We start from the raw sequence: 25316 nt of genomic DNA on the forward strand, positions 1-25316 counted from the left end.
ATACAGAAGATTGCTAGAGGCAGAAGGGATGTCCCTGAAGAAACCAGAACAGCCAACGAAGTTAAACCTGACCTGGCGGGAAGACAGGTCAGGTTTAACTCCCTACGGGCCCCTCAGAGAACCAATAAATACAACATTGGACGACAACAAGCAGAAGGGAGAAGAGAACCTAAGAGCCAGAGGCCCAGGCAGACCGCTAGCCAGGACAACTCTGGAACCTCATAACGAACCCAGGGAGGAAATGAAGATCCAAACCTGAACGAAAAAGGATCCAACATGGAGGCATAATCCAGGTCACGCAGGGGGTAAGCAGCAATGGCTTCTTGCACCTCATGAGTCGGGAACGGGAATGGGAAGCCGAATGCCTCCGGAAGGACAGGCCTGAAGGCACACTGAACTAAACCCGGGGAGGGGGCCGACACCAACCCAACTCATACAAGTCGGGGGAAAAGAAAACCCCACCCTTCATAACAGGAAACCCCGCCAAGAGGGCACAAAAACCCAAACGGGGTCCAATAGGGCTCAAGACCCCCAAGGTAGCCCCTTCCCTGCCCCGGGAACCTCCATAGCAGTACCCGGGGCCGAGCCAGTCCCACCAAAGGCCCGGTCTCACAAGAAAAAGCCGGGGCAGCCAGAAAAACACTTAAGGAAGGAGGCCCACTGGTCAAGCCCATATGCTGGAGGAACAGACTCGAATGCCTCTGTCGCCACCCCGGAAAGGGCATCTCCCGAGACTGCCAGTCTCTCCAACCCAACTAAACCCCGCCCCGACTCCAAAACCCTCAGACACCACAGAGCCAGAAGCAGGGGAAGGAAGGTTGAATACCACAACAAACCACAGCAGGAAAAGGACAAGAGGGCGTGGACTAAACCAAAGTCAAAGCAACCAACACCCCAAGCCCGGGTCCCTATAACCAAAACGGGGCAGCCTCGAGGCTTCTGGGTCAGCAACCAACCTAATCTATCATGCAATGCCCGAGCTGCCTGCACCTGAACAGAATCATCAGTGGACTGGGTGAACTGAGTCACAGACAACCATCAAAACTCAGACTCTGGGTTGAAAGTATCACCGACCCAGCAGGCAGGATGACGGAGGCTGAAGTGTTGAATGCCACCTCGAGACAAGGGGACAGAGCAACCTTCAAACTTCCACAAGGCGAGAGGGGACTCGGGGGATGCATCCATTGGACCCAAGTGCCCCCACAGGGTTTCCCAGGGTCCTTAGACGGGAAACATGCTAGGGGAAGGCCAGGCAGGGTACTGCTAATGAGCGCCCAAGTCTACCAAGAAAACTGCTAAAACCTGAACCCCCAGGACGTGTCCACTCACAGGGGGTCTAGCAGAGGACCACCAAGCAAAACAGGGGGGGGAACCAAAACCAAAGGAAAATGCTCCATCAGGCAGGAAACAAAAAGAAAAAAGAAAAACCCCACAAGAGGACAATGTACCCAGGCGGAACAGAGCCGGCCGCTATGAGAGCGCCCCCTACCAGTACAAACTACCCCTACCCAAAGGCAAACAAGGATGCATGAAACACCTCAGCACACCAAGGGTGGTCAATCACCGAGCAGCAAATGACCAAGCAGAGGTAGATCCCAAGGTGACTTGTGGAAGGTGGCCCCAAGTTCCAAGGGCAGTACTTACAGGGCACCTAAGAAAGGAGACCCTAGGTGCATGCAGCCAGAGTACTTGTGAAATTATTCCTGGCTCATGCCCCACCAGAGAAACAGCACCACACCATAAGGCACAGAGCTGGACAGGAAAACAGGAACCAGAGTCGCACGATCATTGCCAATCACATCAGCCAAAGAACTGAGGTCTGGGGCTCCCACTTCCCCTCCTGGGAAAGGGGAAGCTGCACAGACAGCGGTGAGGTGATGGTGACGTCAGGCTCATTTTGCTCATTTTCATTTGGGGTGTTCTGTTCACTAGTTTGGCTTTCAGCAGCAATTTCTTAACCAGAATAGGGGTTTGCTTTGGGGGGTGCTTACCTTTCTGGATGTCTGACCCGGTCGATGGCAGACATGGAATGCTTCCAACCACATGGGGGTTTCTATAGGCCATTATTCCTCGTACCTCTTCTGAGGGGGCCAGGTTCTGGTTCATGGTCCCCAGTAGGCCTAGAACTTCATTCAATGATGCCAAAGTCTAATATATCCATATCAGCCTGGATAGCTCTGGGGAGCTAAAGGGGCCCTCCCAGGAAAAACTGTTCATAACTTTTGCAAGACCAAAATTGGAATATGGAACAGTTTTATGGAGCCCATATTTCAAGAAACATATCAATAAAATGGAAAAGGGACAAAGGTAAACTACAAAATGGCTTCCAGAACTGAAAAACAAGTTATGAAGAGATACTAGATGCATTAAATATGCCAAAACTAGAAGTTAGAAGAAAATATACTGTCTCCACTCGATCATCCAGGACTATATGGGAAGGACCCTCAGCCGGATTAGCACATTGTTCTGATAATGGTACTTTTTCATCTATGAGTCCAAAACTAACCATTTCCAACTATTTTTATACTACAAACAACATAATTTGAAGTGCCATGCCACATATAATTATTAAATATCCAACTAGAAACCTCAACTTACCTTGTTGTTGTTCGTCTTCTTGATTGATGACACACATCTTGAAGTTAAAAATTCTTGACAATTTACATAACTTATAGTAACACAACACTAAAATTAACACTTAAAATTACTGTACAGTTCATTAGGCAAAGTTAGTTTTCACTGTCAGCTGAGGAAGCCTCACTGGTTGAAGGCACTTGGGTTGCGTGTGCCGCCTCACTTGTTGAAGGCGCTTGGGTTGCGTGTGCCGCCTCACTTGTTGAAGGCGCTTGGTTTGATTTTCGTACCATATAAGAATCAAGTGTTGCTTGCCTTCTGTGTTCACTGGCCAGTTGTATGATCAGCTCTTTTGTTCGCCTAAGGTACGGATACATGTTTCCAACCTCTGGATGAGCACAATTAGATGAAAAATTTATTAATCCGTCAACATAGGTCATGAGTACACTGTATTTCGTGGTCATTGGTGTTGGTTCTTCACTGCCTTCTTCATCCTCTTCGTCGACCTCACCAGTAACAGACTGGAGAATCTCGTCTTCACTCATCACACCATATCCTGGGTCATTGGCATCTTGTTCAAGCCAATCAACCACATCTTGTCTTTCTAAGTTTTTGCTGGCATTTCTAAACATTCCATGGATTTCATCTATAAATCCATTTCTGCATCCTCCTCATTTCTGACCGTAGACGTGTGGAGTTTTTTCCAGGAATTTTTCAAAGTCGTTTCCTTTAATTCACTCCACACCTTGGCCCAGTTATAGATGACTTCCTTGATTGTATAATTCAAATTCTGAAGTTTTTTTTAGCCCTGTTATCCACACCGAGTTCAATATCTTCCGGAAGAGGCAAAACCACCAAAACTTAGTTTAGCATCTTTTTGGTGTACAACCTCTTCGTGGCACAGATAACTCCCTGATCCATAGGCTGAATGAGAGGTTGTGTTAGAAGGAAGTGCCATACACGTTACCTTGCCATCATGTGAGGTTAACGTGTCAATTTTGGTGTGGGCAGGCGCATTAACAAGCAACAGTAAAGCCCGAACTTTGCTTGGCTTTATTTTGAGTTTCTTTGATAGGCACGAACTTCCCTGCAGAACACGTCATGAAACCAGGAAAAAAAGATCTCCTGTGTAAACCATGCATTTTTTGAGTTATAATATTTCACTGGCAGTCTGTCCATGCAATGTTGCAAGGCTCTTGGTTTCTTAGATTTGCCAACAATTGCACACGTGATTCTGTCTGTGCCGTCGGCATTCGCACACATCATGGCCGAGAGCCTGTCCTTGCAAACCTTACGTCCTGGCACACAACCCTCACTCCTCATTGCTAGAGTTTTTTCTGGTAAACTCCTCCAATACAACCCAGTTTCATCTACATTATAAATTTGATACAAATATATATTATTTGCCTACAATATATTCTCGTAATTTATGTTTAAATGGTTCTACACTGCTTTCATCTGCACTCAATTTTTCACCAACAATTTTCCTCTTCACAATATTGTGCCTACCCTTGAACCTTGCAACCCACCCTTCACTCGCTTCGAAATTCTTTATTCCAAGGCTTGCAGCAAACCTGCTTGCAGCATTTTGTATTTCTGGGCCGCGAATTGTCATGCCAGCTGTGCGGTGCTGAGCAAACCACTTGTATACAGCCTCATCCAACTGCACATGCGTCAAAGTTTTCATAGTTTTTCTACCACAACCTCTGCTAGTGCTTGCACCTTCACTTTCACAGGTTGAAATGAATTGCATAAATTTCTCTTTTTGTTTCCTTATATCAGAAACAGTACTAGTGCCTATATTAAATTCCTTGGCAACACTTGAGGTCGACCGGCCATGTTCACAAAGTTGTATAACACGTAGCTTGTCCTTAAGTGTTAGGACAACCTTCTTCCCCTTACCACTTCCAGAACGATTCATGCTGCTACCAGACATAGTCTTGGCCAAAAATGTTCCAAGTTACTATGAAAATAAAAAAGTTACTTAAAAAAATATTTCACTAATGGCGCGGCACTGTGGTGTAACACGAGGGTAGAGAGCACATGGCTTGACCAGGCCTGGACAGGTCCAGTCGGGGCAGGGAGGAGGCACGTTACGTAGGCTGCCAGGAGGAAAAAAAATATATATTTTTGAAGGAAACTTCAGCCTGTGCAAATTGTTTTTAGGAAACTTGTATGGAATTTTTTATTATATAATTACTAGTATTTCTTTTGATTTTGGCTATGATGAATTGTTCTAAAATTGATAGTAATTACTGTAGTGTAGTGTATAGGCCGCTCCCCCATCCCCCCTTATCTTCCCAGGTGGTCCCTCCCAACGCTCCCCTCTCTCCCGACACCACCCACCCCAATCCCACCTACACCATGCGCCTCGAGTCACGGGCAGACGGGATTAATACCGTATGGCCCGCCTCATGTTTTCATATATGGACAAAGCCATGATTATCCGGGCGACTGACCGAATATTGTAATTTCGGCAGAAAATTAACCGGGCCTCAACATTTTGTCCGACAAAACCAGCTTTAATCTGGTCCCTGTGGCTATTTTGGCCGGATATTGTGATAACTTTATCCGATCGCGATTTTGGCCATATATGGGCGTTTTCCGGACGTTTGAATCCCGGATAATCGCAGGTTACAGTATTATGATAACCACATACATAATAATAAGAATTGAACTGACAATGTGGAATTCCTAAAACTGGCAACCTCAAGAACAAGAAGGCATAGATTCACGCTAAGGAAATAGGTGCCAGAAAAAATATTATAAATTTTTCTTTTGCAGAATAGTAGACAGTTGAAACAAGTTGAGTGAAAAAGTTGAGGAAGCCAAACTATCTGTATTTTCAAAGTGTTAAATGGCAGAATGCTGGGAAGACGGGACACCATGAACGTAGCTCTCATACTGTAACTACATTTAGGTAATTACATCTCTGCTATCAAGTCAACATCTCTTTTGAGGTATATGAACTTAATTTTACTGTTGGTTTACTTTATTATAAATATTTTTGTTCAGAACTTTATACTCGACAATCCTGTAAGAAAAGTGTGTTAAGGTACAGTACAGTACTGTACTGTACTTTAAACAAAACTTGTGGGGGATGGCATAATTATGGTTTGTTAAGTGTTATGGAAGCTGGCTGAGAAATATGTTGTACAGAGGCGCTATGTATAGTTGTTGGCATTACCAAGATTTAAGATATACTGGGACTCTAGTTTAAAGTTGGGCTTAAAAGTGCTTGTAGAGTTAACTTCAAATTTTCATTAGGATCTTTGCTCTTTACTTTAAACAAATTGTTTGGGGCTACAGCTTATTACAGCCTGCATCAGGAAATAATTCAATGTCAATAATATGCTGCTAGTTTGAACATGGGGATAGAAACATGCTTATGATAGGTATGGTAATTTAAAAAATACAACTACAGGTACCAGTAATGCCAATGATGATAACTGGTTAGAGTAAAATGCTCTAGGACAGATTTAAATTGATTTCAGATTGAACAATTTAGACAAATATTCTAATTCTCAGGAGCTAAAGAGATGGGGAGAAGGGTGTGGGATAGGAATCCGTTTCTCTAGACCTCTCAGCTTAGGTAACCCATTAGTCTTTTGGCCTAATGAGATGATATATCTAGTTCATCATTTGTTAAATTAAATGGAACCTTTGTATATAATTTTTCAGTAGGCTGATGGTGACCGAATTCTCTCAACCCCTAAACCTGTATCTTCATTAATTGGTGATGCAGCTATGGGTAAATCTTCATCATCCCACTCAGAATAATTAGCACGGTATTGTGAAGAGTTTGGATTATTTTCCTGATTGCGACACTTTTCTAGCTTGGCGTCTATTTCACGGCGCACAGCATCTGACAAAGGTGGTTCTGCATTCTTCACCATTTTCTTAATCTCTGTAAATGTAAAATGCAGAAATAAAAAAAATATTAATACAGTACTGTATTGCATTTGCTTAATAGACTGAATCAAAGCCAAGTGATGGAAATAGAAATCCAGAAACAATAAATATTAATACTCGTAGCAGCTATTATTATGTCTGCAGTAATTACAGGTGCTACGGCAATCCCCCCACACTTCCCAGAATCAAACTGTTTCCCATCAACCAATCAACAAGCAGCATTAGTTTGAGGCAAGCCAGTGGATGGGTATACAAGACACTGACCACATCAAGTATTCTCACCACAGCTTACCAAAACAACACCTAGTTTAACCTACCTCAACCTAGCCATTCCACCAGAATTAGCTACAACCACCAGCCTGCCTCTTGCCACAACCTACACTCTACAGCCTAACCTTATGGCTCAACCCTCACGACATCCTCGTAACATATATATTTGATATACTGGCTACAGTATGTACTTATTATACCATATTGTGTGTTTATTATTCAACCTGTTGGGGTTACCTAGAAGAGTTTAAACATAAAATCTGTAATAAAATCATCTACAGTACAGTATATACTGTACAGGCACACCTCTAAAACCTGAGTTATATCATCCTGGACCCAATCCAGATTTCAAGAAATTTAGGCCATTGTTTGGCCATTTATCACAAAATTTTCAAATTTTTCCATATAAAACTAAATATGAATATAAACTATAGAATTTTTAAAAATAAGATCAATGACTTTCCCAAGCTGTTTGTCCTAATGTCGCCATTAAATCGGGATCAAACCCATATTACCCTTAAAGAGCTGTTATAGTCACACGTCAATTTAAATTATTATTCTTGGGTTTTACACCACTGATGCTAATATGGGTATAATAGCTCTTTATGGAGGTAGTGAACTTTTACCAATGAAAAAATGCCATTGAATGTAATGAAACAGCAGTTTCTGGAGACTCCTTGAAGCTATCATACATTGATCAGCGAGATACTCTCAGGTGCCATCAGTCGCAGAGTTCTATTGGTCTACCAGGGACCAGAACCCAGAACCTGGCCCCCCTCTGAGAGGTACATGGAGCAGTGGCTTATAAAAACTTTCCAATTAAAGTTAACACTTGCCACCAACTGGAAAAGGCACCCAGAAAGATAGGTGAACCAAAACAGACTACTTCGTGGATAAAACCGAGACCGCAACCCCAAAATTGCCAAAAGAACTCCCCCCAACAATGAAAACAAACCACCATATTTCACGAAACAAGCACCTGCTAGTTTGCCCCACCTTCCCCCTTGTTTGAAGGGTAGAGGAAGGCATACTTGACCACCCAGCTTGCTCCACCTTCAGTTTTATGATGATGAAACTCACCGACACCCTGGGAAAGGGAGGGTGTCAGGGAATCTCCAGGGCTCACCCAGAAATTGGCGTTTCATTACATTCAATGCTGGTTTTCTGGGGGAAGCCTCGTCAGCTCCCTGAAGCTAATTACCCATGGAGAAGACAAAAGAGGGCACTTAACAGGAAGGAAGCACCATAGGTATCAATCCAAAAACCAGTCAGCCAGCCACGACACATGCACCAGAGCAATACAAGGCTGCCGAGGACCAGGGATGTTCACAAAATATCTGGCCACCAAGATCCTGTTCAATCTCCAAACCCTCCACACCCTGTATCTGGCTAGAGGAGTGTTACTAGCAGAATACCACAGGGTTCAGGTTTTGTTCATTGTCCAGTAATGTTCATCGTCTACATAAACAATCTACTAGAAGGAATACAGAATTATATGAACATTTTGTGGATCATGCTAAGATAGGAGACAGACGATTGTCATGCCCTTACCTGGAGCATGCCTGGAAAGGGTTCTGGGAGTTGTTCTATTTCCTGAGCCCGGTCTCAACATGTGATAACTTCATCCACCAAACTGTTGCTTGGAGCAGCCCGCAGGCCCACATATCGACTACATCCTGGTTGGTCCTAGCACTTCTTGCAAGAACTTAAGAACTACAAGTGCCTCTTGAATACATCCAACATTGTTCCAGCAATATTTCTAAAGCTTGCTGGGTGGGTGTTGAACAGCTGTGGACCTCTTAAAGTTCAGACAGTGTTCTCTGATTGTGCCTATGGTACCTCTACTCTTCACTGGTTCTATTCTGCATTTCCTTCTGTATCTTTCGTTCCAGTATGATGTTATTCTATTGTGCAAATTTGAAACCTGGCCTTCAAGTATCTTCCATGTACAGTATATATTATTTGATATCTTTCTCATCTCCTTTCCGAAGAGTACATTTTGAGAGCTTTGAGACGATCCTAATAATTTAAATGTTTCTTCGTTTCTATGCGTGCTGTTTAAAAATCATTGATAAAAATCAATGATTTTAGTTATGATCTAGATAAAATAAGTGCTTGGAGCGACATTTGGCATATGGATTTCAATGTAAATAAATGTCATGTTATGGAATGTGGAATCACTGAAAATAGACCACATACAATTTTAAAATTATGTGGAAAGGCATTAAGAATGAGATCTAGAGGTGTTTTTTTATAGTAAACCGTCACCAGAGGAACGCATAAAAAACATTGTGAGAGGACCGTATGCGTCACTTTAATTACATGGAAGGTGAAATACTAAACAAACTGCTCGTGACTACTTTTATGAGACCAAAATTGAAATATGCAGCAGTTGTATGGTGCCCATATATCAAGAAGCATATCAATACACTGGAAAAGGTGCAAAGGCACACTACAAAATTGCTTCTGGAACTGAAAAATAAGAAAAATTTTAAACTGAAAATTTGGTTTTCCAGGGCCTGTAGGATGAGCCCTACAGGAAGCCCAAGCACTGGGGCCAGCTAAGCTGGTAACCCGTGTCGATGCAGGCAATCTGACCACAATCGGCTGCAGTAAAGCCTTGGGGGCAACAGAGGACGACCACCGCCACACCCTAGGCAAAGCCTTATGTGGTGAAAAAGCAGAACTCCTCTGGCAAAACAGGCAAAAAGAAGACTACAGCATATGTAAAAAGGTACAATGAAAATCCACGAAACTTCACAACAGCAAACAATCAATTGCCGAGAAATGTCAGCTTGCTGTGTTGAGAGCTAAAAACCCACCCAACCAGCCAATAAACACTCCCCTACCTGGGGCAAGATGGAAAGCCCAAAGCTCCTGACACACCCTAAGGGCGAAGACAACTACAAGCGAGAAAGTCTTCTAACGGGGAATGATTTCCAAATGCCCCAGGAAAGAAAACCCTGACCACGCATGTGTAGTACTTGCAGAGCACCTAGGAAAGGCAGTCCAAGGCGCATGCAGCTCCAGTACTCCAAAACTCCTGGCCAATGCACACCACAGGAATGCTGGAGTCGCTCCAGCTTGCGTTCGGGGTGGATGTTGTTACCTAGCTAGTACACACAGCTCGTGTTGCATGATAATAGTGACATAAATCTTATCTAGGGTATGTTCACTATCATAAAATAAATCAACACCAGAGTGTCCCTATATAGGACAGAAATATAAATTTAAAAGATCAGGTGAAACAAACATGCACATAAAACTTTATATAATATCATTAATAAAAAAAATTATATGCACGTATTTCAACATACAACTGGTATTTACTTCAAATGCATGAGAGAATTAATTGGCTTAACCACCAACGCTGCGCCGAGTTTATTGTGAAATTCTCCCTGTGAGCATGAAATAAAGTGTTCCTCAAAAATTATCTTTTCTTTGTAAAATGATAAATTCCCTTCACTGAACATGTCTATATAAAAATAAATACCAAATTCCACTTACTTTGGCTGTGGGGACATGGACAAGATGCGCTGTGACATCATCAGGGGCTGGTCGCCCGTGCATGACTCGCCCAGACACGGTTGCGCAGGCCATTCAAGCACTGGTGTTGCCACAAATATATTTTCCATTATTTGTTCTATGTATTTCCAATGCAGTTTTATTTATTTATTTTATCATATATGATGCATGTTTGTGTCCTTTACAATATGTATACAGTAGAATGTTCATAATGTTCCATGGAACTGTGATACATGTGTCAGTAATGTGTCCACAATAAATGTTTATTGTCGCAATATTACTAAATTACAATATGTACAGTTTCACACACTATTTACACAGTAAGACACTGTATTGCACACACAATACTTCAGAAGTGAGTAATAATTAATGAAGTAGTCCATGGTACAGTACACAGCTCGACTACGCTCTCGTTGCACCAGGAACAGATAGATTTTTGCTTCCTATTTCTTCGTTCTGTGTGCTTTGCAAATAACGCACTCACGTACACCCTTGGCATTAGTACCTGTAGGTGGTATGTAGCCAAGCTTGTAAAACGTAAGGTAGTCGTGAAAGGTGGCTTTGTAAGGTCCCACACAGGAAGAGATTCAGTCAGCCTCAAAGTGTGTCCGTCAGTCTGGAAGAGATTCAGCCAGCCTCAAAGAGTGTCCGTCAGTCAAGAAGAGATTCAGCTATTCTCGAAAATATCTATGTTCAAAGAGTGTCCGTCAGTCAAGAAGAGATTCAGCTATTCTCGAAAATATCTATGTAAAACACCACCATGGAAGCCACTAACACTATTCATCTACGCTACTTGTATCAGATGCATCATCACTGAATGCAGAAAATGATTCATCTATGTATCATCTAAATAAACTGGATAAATTGGAATAAATAGCATAGGTAGCCAAGCATGGCACTCAGAGCTACAACTAGATACGCTCGCTGTCTCCTCCTCATAGGTGCTGTATCACTTGCATCTGACCTTTGTGCTAGGTCCTTATTGCGTCTAGCTTCACCAATATTATGACCCTTATGTTCTTCAAACAATAAGGTTTAAATTTCTCCTACAGAGCGCGATCTTTCAACACCACGTCGGACAGGTGTTTGGGAGCCAGAGGCGCATGCGCCACCCATGGTTGCTCACTCAGTACTAACCCAGCCAGCAGCACTAGGGCATTCTGGGAATTTTTTCCAAGATGGCTGCCTCTCACTGGAGGTTCTAAGAGTCCATTTCGTACACAAGCAACCTCGCACACATTAAGAATGGGTACAAAAAAATCAAAAAGAGTTTTTTCGGTTGGCGCAGTTTCTCACCGACCGTGAATACTCAGGGTGGCGCAGTTAAGTGGTTAATTGAATAAGAAAATCTCCACAGACAAACACCCTACACTACGGCAAAATAAATACACAAAAGATAACTTATCAGAACAATGTTTAACAGACGAGTTCTTCCAACCAACTGACGCTCCCGGCGCACAAGCCCCACACTCCCTCCCTCAAGGGATGGCGAGAGGAAAATTTATATAATATCCAAATAATTAAATGAGACATGTAATTGTACTAACACCGGCATAAAATGGGATCAAATAAACTTTGCAACATGCAAATGACATTAAATGAAATGCAATCAATTTATATAAGGTAAATATTAAGTAATGAATTATTTAAGAAGTGACATCTGGCAACTCACCAAGTGCATAAGTACAGATTCCTGGTTCAGAAATTAACTGGGACTGGACAGGTAATAGACGTGTGAAATAATGCAAGCCCGCTCCTTGCTACTGTGTTGCTATGTTCCTTTACACATTAAAAAAAATTTTTACACACACACACACACACAAACAGGCATCCCTGTTTACAGTTGTAGCTCATGTGTGGAAAAAGGCTAACATAGTTCCAATCTACAAAAGTGGAAGCAGGGAAGACCCCCTTAATTATAGACCGGTATCACTGACAAGTGTAATAGTCAAAATATTGGAAAAAATAATTAAAACTAAATGGGTAGAACACCTGGAGAGAAATGATATAATATCAGACAGACAGTATGGTTTTCGATCTGGAAGATCCTGTGTATCGAATTTACTCAGTTTCTATGATCGAGCAACAGAGATATTACAGGAGAGAGATGGTTGGGTTGACTGCATCTATCTGGACCTAAAAAAGGCTTTCGACAGAGTTCCACATAAGAGGTTGTTCTAGAAACTGGAAAATATTGGAGGGGTGACAGGTAAGCTTCTAACATGGATGAAAAATTTTCCGACTGATAGAAAAATGAGGGCAGTGATCAGAGACAATGTATTGGACTAGAGAAATGTCACAAGTGGAGTACCATAGGGTTCAGTTCTTGCACCAGTGATGTTTATTGTCTACATAAATGATCTACCAGTTGGTATACAGAATTATATGAACATGTTTGCTGATGATGCTAAGATAATAGGAAGGATAAGAAACTTAGATGATTGTCATGCCCTTCAAGATGACCTGGACAAAATAAGCATATGGAGCACCACTTGGCAAATGGAATTTAATGTTAATAAATGCCATGTTATGGAATGTCGAATAGGAGAACATAGACCCCACACAACCTATATATTATGTGAGAAATCTTTAAAGAATTCTGATAAAGAAAGAGATCTAGGGGTGGTTCTAGATAGAAAACTATCACCTGAGGACCACATGAAGAATATTGTGCGAGGAGCCTATGCCACACTTTCTAACTTTAGAATTGCTTTAAATACATGGATGGCGATATACTAAAGAAATTGTTCTCGACTTTTGTTAGGCCAAAGCTAGAATATGCAGCGGTTGTGTGGTGCCCATATCTTAAGAAGCACATCAACAAACTGGAAAAGGTGCAAAGACATGCTACTAAGTGGCTCCCAGAATTGAAGGGCAAGAGCTACGAGGAGTGGTTAGAGGCATTAAATATGCCAAAACTAGAAGACAAGAAAAACAGGTGATATGATCACTACATACAAAATAGTAACAGGAATTGATAAAATCGATAGGGAAGATTTCCTGAGACCTGGAACTTTAAGAACAAGAGGTCATAGATTTAAACTAGCTAAACACAGATGCCGAAGAAATATAAGAAAATTCACTTTCGCAAACAGAGTGGTAGACGGTTGGAACAAGTTAGGTGAGAAGGTGGAGGCCAAGACCGTCAGTAGTTTCAAAGCGTTATATGACAAAGAGTGCTGGGAAGACGGGACACCACGAGCGTAGCTCTCATCCTGTAACTACACTTAGGTAATTACAGGGTGACACTCACCGTTTTTGCCTCACTCACCGACACTCTCTCTTCCCTTCTTCCCTCCCCTAGGTTTGTGGTGGCCCCTTCAATTCGGGATTGTTTTATGAAAGCCTTGTTTTTGTTGGCTTTGGCCTCTGTGGGTCGGGTAGGGGACTTCTTTTGGTCCCAGTAGTCATTTTGTTAGGTTGCATCCCTCTCCTCCTTTTCTGGTGAAGAATGAGATGGGGGGGTTCTGGAGAAATCCGATTGGTTGTGGATGCTTGGTGGGTTATGCCGGGGGGGTGCATCATGTCTTGTGTCCGGTGGCGGCTTTATGTCGCTACCTGCGGACCACTGGTTCAGTGAGAGTGGATGCATTCTGGGCTTATCATGGTTCCCTGTTCCAGGGCTCATGTGTCTCAGGTTGTCCGCTGTGTCATCAAGTCTAGCCAGCCTGCGGTCTACCCTTGTGCCCACAATGTTTGGAAGTATGCTACTCTGGCTGTGGTCTTTGGGAATATGTCTTGGGTCGACATTCAGGCGTAGGGGTTTTGGAGGTCGAACAGGGTCCTGGCCGCCAGGTATCTCGTGAACGTTCCAGGCCCTCTCCAGCCTTGTGTTGCATTGGGGTGTCTGTCGTGGCCTGATGTTTCATGTTCGTCTCGAGCCTTGCCGTGCTGCCACCTCCCGAGTAAGTCCCTCTTTTACTTATCTGTGGGTAGTTAGCTTCAGGGAGCCGACGGGGCTCCCACAGAAAACCAGCATTTAATGTAATTATACGTCATTTTCTAGGTGAGCCTTGGAGGCTTCCTGACACCCTCCCTGCCTCCGGTCGGCAGTTTTTCATCATTCAAGAACTGGTGGGGTGAGCCAACTTCTCACCTGAGCCAAGGGAAAGAGGGGGGGGGGGGGGAAGGAGCTAATGAGTGAATGTGCTAGTTGGGTGAGGTGTTGCTTGTTTGATTTTTTGGGCGAGTTATTTTGCTTTGTTCGGATGTAAGTTGCAATTTTCACCAGCTTGGGGTTTGTATTGTTTTGCCTATCTTTCTGGGTGCCCTTCCTGGTTGATGTCAAGTATGACATACAGTACTCTAAATGTAGAGTGTTCATAGGCCAATGCTCCCTGTGCCTCTCTGAGGGGTCCAGGTTCTGGCTCGTGGTCTCCGGTAGACATAAAGAACTCCTGTGACTGATGACCCTAAACTAATAAGGCACAAGTCAGTTTGGATAGCTTCAGGGAAAATGGCGTTTCTTTACATTCAACGCTGGTTTTATTAATGTATAACCCAAAAATTTAGAAAACATAAAAAGATAATAAACATTTTAGGTATCGCTGAATAGGATTTTGATATTCCCGGAACATTTATAGTTGGGAACCTGCCGACAGGTTGGAATGACAATGTTAATGAGCCAGATTCCACAAGGGGCCCCTGTTTCATGAACGTTTTTTCTGAAATTTTTTAAATTTGGATAGATCTACTAGTTAAATTTGGTCTGCTGTTTAGAGGGACCTGTTAGAGGAAGGCAAGATTTAGGAGGTGCCACTCTACAGTACTGTAGTTGCTTAACAGAAATGTGAATCTGAGTTAAAAGTGATAGAAGTGATAGAAATACACTATGCAAATTTAATCCAACAGTCCTCTAGTAATTTATATATTAAAGTGAAAACTTTCACAATTAGCCTCTCTAAACCTACCACAAATTTCAGTTCAAAATATGATTTTATATTTTAAAATTTAACACCACCAATATGTAATGAATAGTGATTATTTCTCTCAATAGCTGTCATATCTAGCATTATATTATACAGCCAGACATATTTTACTATGGCCACTGACAGATGTTTGATCGACTGAATTTTTATTATACACCATATTTTGTTATTTACTCGAGGGAACCCTCTGGTGAGGTTTACACAACCACCCCCATGTAAACAGGTACAGTAGATTGTTTTTAAACAAATTATTAAATATATACTAGAATAAAAAAGTAAACTTACTTCTAACAGCTTCAATAAGAATGGAAAGATGTTGCTTCTGCTCATCAGGAAAAAGTATATCAGTGACATACTGATCCAGGTTCTCTCCCAATCTGCTCACTGCATTTGTAACTGCTGCAAGAGCGATCTGCATGGGAAAAAAGTATAGTTCTATTGTTTTGTTAGAAGAAATTTTTAATTTATATTTCCTAAAAATAAAAAAATCAGGTATTATTTCTTTTACCAAAATATTATATACAGTATTCATAAAATAAAAAAAAAAAAACAGTATTGAATGTAATGAAAAGCCATTTTCTGGGTGAGACCTGGAGGCTTCCTGGAGCTATACCGGGCTGATGTGTATATATTAGACCATGACAACAGTCAATCGATGGAGTTCTAACCTACCAGGGACCACGAGCCAAAACTTGGCCCCATCAGAGAAGCAAGAGGAGCAATGGCCCCCTTCCCCCCCCCTCCCCAGGAGGGGGAAGGGGGAACCCAGACCTCCTGTGCCGGTTACCATCCCCAGTTCAGAGGCTGAATAAGAAAAATGCGAAAAAACGCCGATCGGAGGGAGGGAGGGATGCAGGGAAGCCTCCGGGTCACCCAGAAAATGGGGATTCATTACATTCAATGCTAGTTTTTTGTGGAGAGCCCCTTTGGCTTCCCAGAGATATCTAACCAAAGATAAGGAAGGTAAAAGAGGGACTTACCTGGGAGGCGACCGTCACTTGCTCCTCAACTCGAAATCGAGACAACTGGCTGCAATCTGCAACCCAAGGCTACACATGCCAGAGAAGGGCCAGGAACATTAATGAGGTACCATGCGGCCAGGACCCTATTCGACCTCCAAAAGCCCTGTCCCGAATGTCAGGACATACACTGTTATTACCAAAAAGCACAGGCCATATTTCCAAAAACAGTGGCCAAAGCCACGAACTTAAGAACGTCGTGGGCACGGGGATAGACCACAGGCTAGCTAGACCGAATAACCCTGCAGACGACCTGGGAGACCCGCACCCTGGAACAGGGAAGAAGGGAAACCGGGTCAACCCAAAGCGCGTTCCCTGCCACAGAGCCCATGACGCGCAAGTAACAGCGAAGAGCCACAACCGGACACAAAACATGATGCACCTCCAGCTGAACCAACTAAGCATCAACAACACAAGGACTCCTCCGGAAGGCAGCATTCTCATTCTTCTTCAGAAAAGGAGAAGACAGCTGCAAACGAACAAACCGACCACCAGGAATGAAAGAGCAGAAACCCTGCCCCGGAGTTCATGCCAACAAGAAAAGAACCTTAGAAAAAAAGTCCTGAACTGAAGGGGCCACTACAAACCGAGGAGAAAAGAGAAGAAAGTGCACCCGATCCAACGACCAGGACGGCTCAGGCAGTGCATGAGCAGGCAGGAGGTGAAACAATGCCTGAGAATGCTTGTGGAATGGAGGAGTGACATCCACCTCGAACACAAGCTGAAGCGGCTCCACCAGCGCTGCACGAGACGAGACGTCATTGTTTGGCATAAGATAACAGTCCTGAAACAACCAAGAGAGAAAGGACAAAACAACCTGATCAAAAACTGAAGACAACATACGAAGAGACAAAAAATGCCAAAAGGACCACCAAGGAACTTCATACTGCCGCTGAGATGAAACTCCCAGATGGGGCACCATCAACGAAGCCACCTGACCAGGCAAGAGCAAACAGCACAAACCTCCCCTAAATTGGGCCAACGCTCAGTGCAAGCACTGCGCCGGCCAGACGTCGACAGCTCTGCAGGAGGGGCTGGCGCCGAATCTATCACTACTGGCTTGGGCTTGCGACAACAGAAGGAACTCCGAGCCCTGGTACAACCCTTCCAGGCAGGATCCACACAGCCACCCCTGGAGAACCAACAAATCTGACAGGCCAGCAACTAGACTTAGCTGCCTGCAGAAAATGCACCATCACAGACTCTGCAAACAGCAACGGACATAAAGGGGATGAAAATCAAAGAGCCAGGGCGCAGGCAGATTTCAAAGAGTGGACGAGCACCTCCTGTTGATATGCGAGGCGAGAAACAAAGAACAGAGACACCGCTTCCTTCAGAATTGGCGCAAACAACTTCAACAAGGTAACCTATGCCCAAGCTGCCGAGGCAAGCGCAAGATCCAGAAGGTGCAGTCCCCAAAGCTGCCCAAGTCACCACCAAGAAAGCCCTGCCCCGACTCCGAAACCCTCAGACGTTTGGGAGCTGGGAGCAGGGGAAGGGGACCAGGAAAAACTACAGCAGGGAAAGGAAAAGGGGAAGCAGATGAAACCAAAGTCGAGGCGACTAACGCCCCCAAGTCCAGGTCCCTATAACCGAAGCGGGGCAGCCGCCTGGCATTCAGAAAGGCAACCAACCTAGCACGTTGCAACACCCTAAATCTTCGCATGTAACACAGAAGCTGCCTGCACCCGAATATCAGTATCAGAGGACTGGGTGAACTGGAGTACAAGCAAGGAATACCACTAGCAGGACTCCAGGTCAAAGGTGTTATTGACCCAACAGGCAGCATGGCAGAGGCAAAAAAAAAGTGAGTATCACGCTGAGACAAGGGAACAGAGCAACCTACAAACTCGCACGAAGCAAGATGGAACTCAGAGGACACATCCATTGGACCAATGAGCCCCAATGGGGTTTTCCAGAGCCCTTAGGCTGACTGCTAAGGGAAGCCGAGGCAAGGTACTGCTAACCAGTTTTCTCAGAACTACCAAGAGAACAAACAAAAGTTGAACCCCTGCGACGTGTGCAATCACGGGACCCTAGTGGAGGGCCACTAAAAGAATGCAGGTGGTCCTACAGCCATACCAGGCAGACCCCCACTAGGCAAAAGAAAAGAAAAGAAACGCTCCACAAAAGCACAACGTCTCCAGGAGGAGCAGAACTGGCCGCTATGCATATTATAAGACAGCTGTACAGTACCTTGTGCCCCCTGCCAGTGACGATACTATCTCCTACCCAAGGCCAAACAGTTGTTGGAAAAAAAAACCCAGCGGACCCCATGGGTGGGCAATCACCGAGCAGAAAAAGAAACACACGGAGGTAGTCCCCAAACAGTTTGTGGAAGGTAACTCCAAACTGCAAGGGCAGTACTTACATGGCACCTAGGAAAGGAGACACTAGGCACATGCAGCTCCAGTACTTCTGGAATTACACCTGGATCGCACACTACCACACATGGGCTGGGCTGGGTGGCTAAGTGGATAGTGCTCTAGACTCGTGGACCTAGAGACCGGGGTTTGATCCTCGCACCCAGCGGAGACAGATGGGCAGAGTTTCCTTAACCCTGATGCACTTGTTACCTAGCAGTAAATAGGTACCTGGGAGTTAGACAGTTGCTACGGGCTGCTTCCTGAGATGTGTGCGTGTGTGTGGAGGAAGAAAAAAAAAAGTTAGCTAGTAGTTGGTAGCAGTTGATTGATTGACAGTTGAGAGGCGGGCCGAAAGAGCGAAGTTCAATCCCCGCAAGCACAACTAGGTGAATACAGCAGAACACCATAAGGCACAGCACTGCTTAAAGGATGGAGCCAGAGTCAATCGACCGCCACTCAACACAACAGCCTCAGAACTGGGTTTGGGTAACTGGCGCGGAAGGTTTGGAGTCCCCTCTACCCCCTCCCAGGAAATGGGTAGCTGAGCAGACAGCAGCCCGGTGGCTGTGGTGACATCATGCTTGTTTACTTGCTTTCGGATTTGGGAGTTCTGCTTGCTCATTCGGCTTTTGGTTTGCATTTTTTAACCTGCTGTAGTTTGTTTTGGAATTCCTACCTTTCTCGGTGCTTGATCTGGTAGATGGCAGACAGACTGCTTTCAATTACATGGGGAAGTCTATAAGCCATTGCTCCTCGTGCCTCTCTGAAGGGAAAGGGGGGGGGCAGGTTCTGGCGCTGGTCCCTGGCAGTCCTAGAACTCCATCGATTGACTGTTGCCATGGTCTAATATATACACAATAGCCTGGTATAGCTCTGGGGAGCCGAAGGAGCTCGCCACAGAAAAGCAGTAAAACAATGAAATTCTTTACAAAGAATTCAAGTGCGGTCGTCACTAGGCGGGATACACTGGTGAACAACTGAGCGTGCCTCGCCCTGCACCCAGAACCACACACTCACTCGACCCATACAAGTATCAATAGACATCATATTCCAAGGCTAATGTCGTGCACCAATTAAAATATTATGATGAATTTGACACTGTATATCAAAAAAATAGTAATTTAGAACGTAAACCAAGATACCACTGTATTTCTATCAAGCTTTACATAGCATCTCTGGCCAGTACAAGTAGAACTAGATCAGTATACTAGAAAACCTTGGCCATATAGATTTGAGGAAACCATTTGAACATAATCAGTATATATTTATTTATTTATATATACAGTATACAAGAAGGTACATTGGGTTTATGAGAGTGCATAGCATTAATTGCATAACATTACATGTTATTACATATCATGTAATTACAGTTCATCCTCCTTTTAACGAACCCAACTCTAAAAAATTCCTGGATGTTTCGAACAATATTCAGTACAAATTATCTTTGACTTGATAACAGTTTGAGAACCTCTAGCCTAGGTTAATCCTTAAACTGCGCATGGCGTAAATATACACGACAGGACCCGATGGTACCATAAGTTAAATTTTTCAAATTTGTTCTAACGCTTTCAATTTTTTTGTGCATAATCTACTAGCTAAACACTCCAACTTTGTCTAAATGATCATCAACATAACTTGCAAAACAAGAAAATTAAAAATAATTATAAAATTTGATGTTGAAAATTTCAGATTTCCAGATCAGCTGCAAAAATATTACATATCACCAATTGTTCATTAAGTGATATTATGATCTCAGAATAGTATATGATTTTCATTTTAATAGATTCAGAATATAGATTTTTCAGTTTAGTTTACTGTAAAAAAAATTGTCAATATGGCATTTGAAATATGCACCAAATTCAGACAACAAAATTTATAACTCTGAAATCTGAGTTTGAAATCTGTGAAAAAATTAGCCCCCAAAAATTTAAAGTCCCAAGTTCTGTCAGTTATGACCGATTTATTTGTTGTCCAATTTAATTCTGTCTTCACATAGTTATGGAAGGGTATGCATTCTCCAGGATGTAGAGGTTACAACAAAATTAGATAATAAACAAAGAAGAAAAAAAATAAATAAAAAATCTCCCCTAAAAAAAAAAATTGTGGACATCTTGAGGTTATCTTGAGATGATTTCGGGGCTTTAGTGTCCCTGCGGCCCGGTCCTCGACCAGGCCTCCACCCCCAGGAAGCAGCCCGTGACAGCTGACTAACACCCAGGTACCTATTTTACTGCTAGGTAACAGGGGCATAGGGTGAAAGAAACTCTGCCCATTGTTTCTTGCCGGCGCCTGGGATCGAACCCAGGACCACAGGATCACAAGTCCAGCGTGCTGTCCGCTCGGCCGACCGGCTCCCGGCGACATTGGTGAAAGTAACAGGTATTACCATTGGACAATGTATTTGTATGATATATAGCAAAAAAGAGCATAATAACATACTTACTCATTATTATTTGTGTTATTATGTATTACTCAGCAAAGCTATAAGGGCACCAGCTGTATATCCACTGTGTGGGTACTTCTAACTACTATTCTTTGTGCATCGGACAGGTGCTTGCATCTTTTTATTACTGCCTTATCCCTCGGTTCCAGTTAACAGGAGCTGTTCTCCTTATCAACAAAATGTTCTTCTTTTCAAAAAAATTGTCTACAATCCATTTCTGAAAATATTGTGATGAAACTTTCATGACACTGAAGTCAATAAGTGGGAGATTTGTTTAACATTTAATATTAATTTTATAATTCAAATATATTTTCACCCAGCCCCAGCTTGTACCCCTATTTATAACCCAGGCTATAGCAGTGTAAGAGTTAAAGGCTATAAAACCGAGTATGGACCAACCTGATCTGTCTAAAATTTTGCCTTCAGAGTACCAAATATATTTTGTGGAAGAAACATACCAGCTTTTTCCTACATATGACAGAATTAGTTATTTGCAATTTTTTCTTACCTGCCCTGGTGCATACAGTAAGATGGCATCTGTAAGATTCACTTTCTCTAAAAACTCTTCTATGTATGGTCTAAGTCGCTCAGGGTCTCGCAGCTGTGGAAACCTTGTCTGTTGATAATACAAGTAGAAAATACTCTATAATTTATTTTGAAAATGTAATGGTTTCAATGAACAAGTAATTGCAATCCGATTTATGAGAAAATCAGAAGGAACCATGAGGAGGATTCGAATCCGTTCACTTGGTACTCCCAAGCTAGTGCCCTAGACCAAGTGAGCAGTTGAAACCCTCCTCATGGCTCCTACTGATTTTCTCATTGATATATCGCATTAATGTGAACTTATTGTGAATCTGATATATCTTATATTATAAGACTGGATTTAGGATTATGGGGGGGGGAGCCCTAGGCAGTGCCTGACCAGCCATTCTATCCCAATAGTTATCACTCCTCCGTACCAGCTTAAATTATTACATTATTACCTTTTAAGAACTGAGATTCTTCTACCCCAACAGCCTTGTCTGTAATCAGCCTTCCCTGGTGATTGCCTGGTCTGTGAGGCCATTTATCTTTGCAACCAAAAGGCCTAGAACTTAAATTTGTTTTGCAAAATACTTTTACTTCACAAAAAGTATTTACTTTGTATCATTGTATCATGAAGTATTTACTTCAGGGTACATGATCCCAGCTTTACAGACTGCACCACCAAATGGGTCTCTCTTGCAGGACCAGCACCCCAACCACTGCCTTCTGAAGCCCATAAGCAATCCAGCTGGGATCGCCCCATTGCTGACCAAGAAGCTGTGACATTACTATAAGCTGCGACAACACCACATGACACTGCCCGACTTAGGGCTTTAGCAGCTGCCCATGCAGGTGACTTACTATTAGCAACCCCAATGCCAGCAACTGGCTCTCTGCCTCGCTGCCCCAATCCACACCGAATACAGGTGTATTTGCAGCGAGGCAGTGGCCGACAGGTACGGATGGCATAGCCTTCTCTGCCAAAGGACAGGAGAATGGCATGCAAGACACGGCGAGGATTAACAACATTATTAAGAGAAGCCTTACCACCGCTGGTTGTCCAGCAGAGAGAGAATCCCGTTACCTAATGCCCTGCAACTCTGACGAGCCTATCAGTCGCCCAGACGGGATTACGGTGAACCCCTGGAAGAATGGTACACAGTTGGTGTGGGACTACACTTGCATTTCAACTTTAGTCACCACATACGTTGCCTTCAGTGCTGCACAGGCAGGAGGTACTGCCAATCACCGGAAAGCAGACAAGTCACGTAAATACAGAGTCCTTGATCACCTCCCTGGTAGTCCTTGATTAATTTTGTCCCCATTGCCTCAGAGATACTTGGTGCCTGGGGTAAAAGTGCTGCTAGTTTTTTGAAGGAGCTGGGTTCCAAGCTAATTAAAACAACTAGAGACCCTAGAGCCGCCAGTTTTCTCTTTCAGCGCCTTAGTGTGGCAATCCAGAGAGGAAATGCTCACGGCATCCATGGTTCCTGTCAGCCATCTGAGTAGCTGGAGGAGCTCTACAACTTGTGACAAGTAGCCTTGTACCCCTGCATGTAACCAATACATTTTATACTGAATACAAAGTTTTTTTCTAACTACAATACAGTACCTAAGTTTATCTTACCTTTATGGAGGGCTCTTGATGGCATATGGAAGATGGTGATGAGGGGAGAGGGGGAGAGATGTTACTGTTTGGAAGGGGGAGTCCCCTTCCATTATCACATCAGGCAGTGATGTTTTCTCTCTCCTATGTTTTGCCTGAATACCACTAGGACCTGGTTGTGGTTCAGTGCTTGTTTGTCTCACTACAAATTTGTCAAGAGACATTTGTTTTTCCCTTCGTTTTAACATTTGTCTGTAATGATGCATCACTTTAGCACCCATAATGTCCTTTTTCTTAGCCTGTATGGTGGACATTGTTCACCGAGATTTGTTGTACTGTACTGTCTAGCCAGTCCAACAACCCACACACCATCTTCATATTTATGAATGATCTCTTGTTTCTGCTCTATGGTCATCCTTACATGGGATCTCATATGTTGAGCCTTACCACTAACTTTCCTGGGACTCATGGTGTGATATATAATAATTACCTTAATGTTCAAAATGCAAGAAATCACCACAAAAGCGAAATTTCTTATAGGCGCAATCGTCACTAAGCGGGCAGCTGTAGTAAACTGAGGCAGGTCGCCCACGTGACCGGAACCACGCGCTCGGTCGACCCGAACGTGTACCAACAAATATCGTAAGTTGAAGACATTATCGGATGTCGAGTCCCATTTTTCGATGAAATTTACATCGTAACTCAAAATTATCATAAGAAGGGGCAATCCTAAGTCGAGGTGCCACTGTATCAGAAACAGTATAGGTCCAAGGACTGACCCCTGCGGGACTCCACTTGTAACGTCTCGCCAATCTGAGACCTCACCCCTCACACTGACTCCTCGTCTCCTGTTGTTTAGGTACTCCTTTATCCAATGGAGTACCTTCCCTTTCACTCCAGCCTGCATCTCCAGCTTTTTCACTAGCCTCTTGTGTGGTACTGTATCAAAGGCTTTCTGACAATCCAAAAATATGCAGTCTGCCCACCCTTCTCTTTCTTGCCTGGGCATAGAATTCAAGTAACCCTGTGAGGCAGGACCTGCCAGTTGTCTGTCCCAGTTGACATTAGCTTACGAATTGAAGTGCTATGCAGCCGGCGCGGTGAGGTCCGGGGCCCCCCGTTCCCCTCTCGGGGAGGGGAGGGGAGGGCTACCTTCTTGAGGTTATCTTGAGATGATTTCGGGGCTTTAGTGTCCCCGCGGCCCGGTCCTCGACCAGGCCTCCACCCCCAGGAAGCAGCCCGTGACAGCTGACTAACACCCAGGTACCTATTTTACTGCTAGGTAACAGGGGCATAGGGTGAAAGAAACTCTGCCCATTGTTTCTCGCCGGTGCCTGGGATCAAACCCAGGACCACAGGATCACAAGTCCAGTGTGCTGTCCGCTCGGCCGACCGGCTCCCAAGGGCTGCGCGGACAAGCGGCATGGCAGTAGTGTTACGGTTGCTTGTTTGCATGTTTCCTTGGGATTGAAGGGAGTTCTACCTCTCTGTTCGGTTTTTGTTGTTAGTTTCTTACCATGTGGGGTTTGTTTTGTTATGCCTACCTTTCTGGGTGCCTAACCCCAGTCGATGGCTGATAAGGAAAACCCCTAACCACAGGGGGGAGTTTTCCAGGGTCATTGCTCCCTGAAACGCAATGTTCGAGTACTACAGTACTCGAAATTCCTGGCAACATGCACACATCCGTTTCATAACACCGCCGCAATGGCGAAACACCAAAGAAAACAGGGAACATTGAACCAGAGCAACAGCAACCACCTGTCATGACTGCATCAATCAAAGAACTGAATGGTGGTGACCTGACTTACCCAGGCCGGCTTCCCATCCTCCCAGCTGAGGGGGTGGGGGTGTGAAGTTAATGAGCAGGGGATTAGTTAGACGAAGTTTTGCTTGGTTGTTTGCTTTCTGGGAGAGTTCTTTTGCGCTTGAGAGGACATAGCTCGCAATTTTCAACCAGACAGTAGTCTGTTTTGATTCGCCTACCTTTCTGGGAAATTTCCTGGTCGATGGCAAGTATGACATACTTTATATGTAAAGTGCTCATATGCCATTGCTTCCTTTAACTCTCTGATGGGGCCGTGTTTTGACTTGTGGTCCTTGGTAGGCTCACAAAGAACTCTGAGACTGATGACACTCAAGTAGTGT

General features: G+C 43.8%; 1 protein-coding gene across 3 annotated transcripts in view; it reads right to left on the reverse strand.

Moving 5' to 3' along the window:
- Window positions 1-5960: 5960 nt before the first annotated feature.
- The window catches only part of CycH (cyclin H), a 191769-nt gene continuing 172413 nt past the window's right edge, over window positions 5961-25316 (reverse strand). For 2 of the 3 annotated variants that reach the window (XM_069328221.1, XM_045746453.2), the window contains exons 6-8: window positions 21546-21653; window positions 15495-15621; window positions 6204-6481 (exon numbers count right to left, since the gene is read on the reverse strand). In XM_069328221.1, coding sequence (XP_069184322.1) covers window positions 6252-6481; window positions 15495-15621; window positions 21546-21653 — 465 coding nt within the window. In that variant the 3' untranslated portion in view covers window positions 6204-6251. Of the gene's footprint in view, window positions 6482-15494; window positions 15622-21545; window positions 21654-25316 lie in introns of all 3 variants that reach the window. The other variant, XM_045746452.2, reaches the window with a different exon arrangement.

Source organism: Procambarus clarkii, chromosome 21, assembly GCF_040958095.1.
Source record: "Procambarus clarkii isolate CNS0578487 chromosome 21, FALCON_Pclarkii_2.0, whole genome shotgun sequence".
Taxonomy (NCBI): domain Eukaryota; kingdom Metazoa; phylum Arthropoda; class Malacostraca; order Decapoda; family Cambaridae; genus Procambarus; species Procambarus clarkii.